At 30.8% G+C, this 5,589-nt stretch overlaps 1 protein-coding gene across 1 annotated transcript; it reads right to left on the reverse strand.

The window, feature by feature from the left end:
* Window positions 1-4,189: 4,189 nt before the first annotated feature.
* On the reverse strand, window positions 4,190-5,206 carry LOC107956562 (eEF1A lysine and N-terminal methyltransferase-like). Its single transcript, XM_041117437.1, has 3 exons — window positions 5,064-5,206; window positions 4,678-4,758; window positions 4,190-4,533 (listed from the first exon to the last, which is right to left on the reverse strand). The coding sequence occupies exons 1-3, from the start codon at window positions 5,169-5,171 to the stop codon at window positions 4,429-4,431; spliced, it is 294 nt and encodes a 97-aa protein (XP_040973371.1). The 5' UTR covers window positions 5,172-5,206; the 3' UTR covers window positions 4,190-4,428.
* Between the last annotated feature and the right edge of the window lie 383 nt (window positions 5,207-5,589).

Below are 5,589 nucleotides of genomic sequence, written 5' to 3' on the forward strand. Positions count from 1 at the left end.
CTCCAAATGATCAGAGGTGTGCTGATGCCAAAAATATTCAACAATAATAATTCATGTAATATATGCCTCGTTGTTAGTTGATTTCTGAATGATCACAAGATATAATTAGGGGTATGTTGTTTTGGCATGTTTATGTAGAGTGCATGTATAGCGTGCAAATAGGAGAGCATAGAGATAAATGGTTGCCTTGTAAGTTTCGGTAAACTACATTAGTAGTCACCCAACTATGATTTTTTTTTTGGTCATCTAACTATGAAAAGTTACAAAATGGTTACTCAACTATTAATAATTTTTCTTTTTTGCTCTTCTGACTATATTAGATTTTTGGGTGTTTTCATTTTTACGTTAGCCAACTAGTGACCACACAAGACAAAATTGAATAGTTGGCTGACTATTTTGTCACTTTTCATAGTTGGATGACCAAAAAAGAAATTTACTAATAGTTAAATGACCATTTTATAACTTTTCATGGCTGACTGACAAAAAAAACCCATAGTTGAGTGACCTCTACCATAATTTATCCTATAATTTTACTATCATAAGCATTTTGTTGAACACATTTTTTATAAGCATACATTATAAAATGTATTAGAGTATAAATGTTTTATATTTTTACTAATATTTAATACCTTAGCTGGACTGATAATTGTGACTATACATTTTATTAGAAGGATAATATTACATGGTTGCAATCACAAATTAATCTTCAATGTAACAATCCATTTTTAGTGGTATTGAAAACTGTAGTTTTGGAATTTCGTGTTCTAATAATCGAGTCAGTAAATATTATTTATAATATTTACGAGTCTAGTATAATATTGTAGGACCCAAATTTTGCCCGGGCCCAACAAGCAAAGCTCAAAACACCAAATAAGTTAACAGTCCAATTAGCACCCCATTAAACCAACCATTAACTCCATCACCCCACTTGCCACTAACTTCATCACCCTACGTGCCACTAGGGGTGTTCAATCGGTTAACCGACCCGAAATAACATTAACCGAATTAATCGACCCTTCAAAATTTTTAACCGTCAATCGAACCGAAATTTTTTTGGTTAACCGAATTAACCGAAAATTATATATATTTTTTTATTTTTGGTTAAAATAAGTATAAAATTAACCGAATTTATCGAATTACCCGAATTACCCAAATTAACCGAATTAACCAAATTATTTGTATAAAATTATATATTTTTTATTTTTTTATTTTTAGTTTTAGGTTTTTATTTTTATTTATTAAATTATTTGTAATTTTTATAATTGAGTTGGGTACTTGGGTTAATATATATTAGATTGGGTATTTGGGTTTATGTTGGATTGGGTTTGAGTGAATAGTGGGCTATTAATATATTATAATTTTATTTATTATTTTTTGAGTTAAACCGAAAAAATTCGGTTAACCGACCGGTTTCGAACCGAATTAACCGTTAACCGAAAACTTAAAAAATTATTAACCGTCCCCCGACCGAATTAATTCGGTTAACCGACCGATTAACCGAATTCGATCGGTTAACCGAATTTTTTCGATTTTACCTGAATTTTGCACACCCCTACTTGCCACTAACTCCATCACCCCACTTGCTTGCAAAAAGAAAGAGGCAATCGATTAGCAAACAAGTTGTAAAATTTGGCTATAAAAGCCATTCAAAACCATTGTAATCGAGTTTCTATTTTTTGGAGAAAAAAGGAGAGAGATTCAAATACAAGAAAAAGAGAGACTTTCAATACAAGAAATACACAAGATTAATCAAAAATCAAAGCAAAAGAGGGTTTTTTTTTTAGGTCTGGCCGCCGTATATGGTGGCGCCTACGGTGGCGCGTGGAGGTCCGGCGACTGGAGCAAGGCTGGACCGATGTTTTAGAAGGGAGGGGGAGAGTGTTTAATATTATTATTATTATTGTAAGGCCCAAATTTTGCCCGGGGCTCAATAAAACCAAACCAACTTAAACCAACCTTAGCCCAACCCAAACAAAAAAAAAATCCTAGGTGTGCCGCCCTACTGTCTGCCACCATAACCTACTCCATAGTTGGCCACCCACCCCCATTTTGCTCCACTTGCCTGCAATGGAAAAGGCAAATAAATTAAAAAAAGAACAAGTTGTAAAATGTTAGAAAAACCTACAATCTCAATGTAATGGAGGGGATTTTGGATTCTATCTCATTTTTCGGCTAAAAATAGAAGCCGAAAGCAATCGTAAAAGGGGGATCCCCATTCTTGTATGCAAGGATTTTTCAGAAATAAAAAGGAGAAAAAAAAACAAAAAAAGGGTTGATTTCCGATCGTATTCTCTTGGTTTTCATTTTGTTCTTTAGTTTCTTTTTTATTTTTGTTTACAAATATATTAAACAAGAGTGGGCATAAAAAAAAAAAAAAAGAGGAAAAGAGAGTCTTACCGGATCCACCCCGTGGCTGCGTCGTCGGAGTCCTCCTCTCCGTTCGGCACGGTGAACGACGGCGATGATGGGTTTCCGAAATTCTAGCTGAAAAGGGGGAGGGGGAGAGAACAGAGAAGCTCTCTATTGTTTTTGTTTAAAATTGGGGCTGGTAATGAAATAAAAAAAAGGGGTTTTTTTGGTTTAAATGATGATGATGAAACTAAGAGCACGTTTGGTTCGCTGTATTGGATTAGAGGTGTAATGGAATAGAGGTGTAATAGCAAATCAACTGTTTGGTTGAATGTAATGGAATAGAGGCGTAATAGTAAAACTGTGTTTGGTTGAATGTAATAGAGGTGTAATAGCATAATGGAGAAAACTAAAATGACCAGAATACCCTTAGCATAAATTTGTTTTGGTAAATGATTATTGTTATTGTTATTTAAATTTTAATAAGATTATTTATTATCAAAAATAAATAATTTAATCATATTTAAACATAATTATTATTTAATATATTTTAATTAAAATATATAATTTAATAAAATTCTTAATAATTAGCAGAAATTTGTTTTGGTAAATTATTTTATTTAAATTTTAATAAGATTAATATCAATAATAAATAATTTAATCATATTTAAACATAATTATTATTAAATATATTTTAATTAAAATATATAATTTAATAAAATTCTTAATAATTAATATTCTTATATGAATTTACTCAAACCATAATATATGATACTGTAAAATATAAAATAACATAATTATTATTAAATATAATATAATTAAAATATATAATTTAATAAAATTCTTAATAATTAATATTCTTATATGAATTTACTCAAATCATAATATATGATTATAACTAATATGATTTAATTAAATATATGATTTAATAAAATTTAAAATTATTATAACTAATATGATTATAGTTTATGAATTTGTATAATTTAAAATAATAATTATTACATATAATTTAATAATAATATATAATTTCATAAAATTCTTGATAATAAAAATTTTCTTATATGAATTTATACAATTTAAAATAATTAATATTAAATATAATTATATAGTGATATATAATTTCATAAAATTCTTAATAATAAAATGTTCTTATATGAATTTACTAAAATCAATATATAACTTGAGAATTATATTATGCATAAACATAATTAACTTATATTAAGAAAAGGTTAGATGAAAATGAAATTGTACATTAAAATCCATATGTTATATAGTTTTACAACATCAAAAAGTTTGAACATTGATATTTAATGGTAAGAAAGAAATCTCCTAACCCATTCCAATCGGGCAACTGAAGGTAAACTAAAGAAAACGATCATTTGAGTTGGATGGTCGGGAATTTTACTCAATGCATCATACTGCTGATCATCGGTTAAACCTTCAATTGACCATAAGGCTGAATATAAATTTGAAGCTCTCTCTTCATTCATATCTGTAGTACGTACATCATCAGCATGTATTTCTTCAAGAACATCAGCAGCTGTTTGAGCATCTCTCCCAGTTGCTGGATCTCTTGCGTATATGGTAGTAAGCTGGTCATAGTAAGGGAAAGTACGAAATCTGAATTGGGCGGCTTCTTTGTGACTCTGAACCAAACATATCCTTAATTTGTTGTGTGAAAGGGAGAAAAAATCTCCAACGAATTTTAATTGAAGATACTTCCTATACGGCTGACGTCTTGATAATAACATAAATATTTGTGTGTAGTTAGACAATTGACCTAAGAGGGTTTAAGAAAGTTCATAAGAAACTTTTAGTTAAGGCTTGATAATATTCAGGGCCTCACAGGTTTCCTAATTAGACCAAACAATCCAGCCTCTAATGACAATAATTGGAAGGTTTGGCATCATTGACCATAAACGCCTATGAAGGTCAAATTATGAATCAAGAATATTTCCCAAGTTGAGTTATATTGAAGCCAGGTTTAAGGATGAAACAAAAACAATTTGATAATTATTGGAAACAAGCTATTCAGTGACAATGGTACTAATTTTTCAGGAAAGGATTAATCACTTCAAACTAAAAATGCACTGAGATACAGTCAGATACCTTCATTCGTTTATCTTCAGTAAAACCAAAATAGTCTTTTGCAAGGTTAAGCATAACAGGATCTAGCTCCACTCCCTGTGCATAAAAATTCCATTGCACTATTTCCATCAAGTGAAGTCAACTTCAAAATCAATCAGAAGATTTAATAAAATTTTTAACAAAGCAATTCCTTTTGAAAGACAGTTTAACATGTCTTTGACAAGGTAACGTAAGAATTACCTCAATTTGCATAGATTGCATACATCCATGAAGAAACATAGGAAGTAAGCCCGCACCAAGACCTATCACAACTGCTTTAACCTGAGAAAGATGACTTCTGACATGAGCAGTAGTGCAGGGCATCAAAGAAAATAAGCATCAACGATTTGAAACAAGACAAACATTATGCTACAAAGATTAGACCTCCAAATCTGAAAGTTGGCTAAAGTAGGTCTATTCCCAATACACAACAATCACATCAAATGACCACCAAATATACTTAAAACTGGCAACCATAAATTTTCAACATCTGATGAAGACGAGCAAAACAGCAATTACAGATATCTAAATAGGTGGAGGGCAAAAATCTACCAAATATTCCACAAAGAAAAGAGAATGAGCGTTACCCTATTCCCTGATGATGCCACACTTTCCAAATAGGATGAAATCAGAGAAAACCCAGAAATGATTGCTGTATGATAAGAACTGGCCAAATAACCATGATACACCTTCATTTTGCCGCTTGATTCTACATATCATGTAAAACAACATCAGAATGACACACAAGTAGTTGAAAGGTGATGGAGTCAGCATTCTAACAATTTAAAAGTTAAGAAGAGTCTTGTAGATGGAAGGTAATTTATGTACTTTGAATACAAAATGTTGCTCAATGACATGATAGAAGTGGCTCTGCTTTTATAAACAGCGACTAATAATAAACACAGACAGAACTCAAAATTTTCTAGATTAGTGGGGTTGTGCATTATCCCTAAATGGGAGATTTTCTAGATTAGTCCTTCTCCTTTGCAACTCTATTCTACTAGACCCTATTTTCTGTTTTCTTTTGTTTTTTTAATTTAGCTCTTAGATTTCGTTTGGGTTACATCTGGGTCCTTTGAAACACTGCGCATAAAAGGCTAGGAATATTTCCCA

The sequence above is a fragment of the Gossypium hirsutum genome, chromosome A07 (assembly GCF_007990345.1).
Source record: "Gossypium hirsutum isolate 1008001.06 chromosome A07, Gossypium_hirsutum_v2.1, whole genome shotgun sequence".
Taxonomy (NCBI): Eukaryota; Viridiplantae; Streptophyta; class Magnoliopsida; order Malvales; family Malvaceae; genus Gossypium; species Gossypium hirsutum.

Coding starts and splice junctions, on each gene's coding strand:
- LOC107956562 (XM_041117437.1), bottom strand. CDS start 5,171: ATGAAGGTGTATCATGGTTATTTGGCCAGTTCTTATCATACAGCAATC. Junction 4,759..5,063: donor TGGCATCATCAGGGAATAGG/GTAACGCTCATT, acceptor CATCTTTCTCAG/GTTAAAGCAGTTGTGATAGG. Junction 4,534..4,677: donor TGCAATCTATGCAAATTGAG/GTAATTCTTACG, acceptor TTTTATGCACAG/GGAGTGGAGCTAGATCCTGT.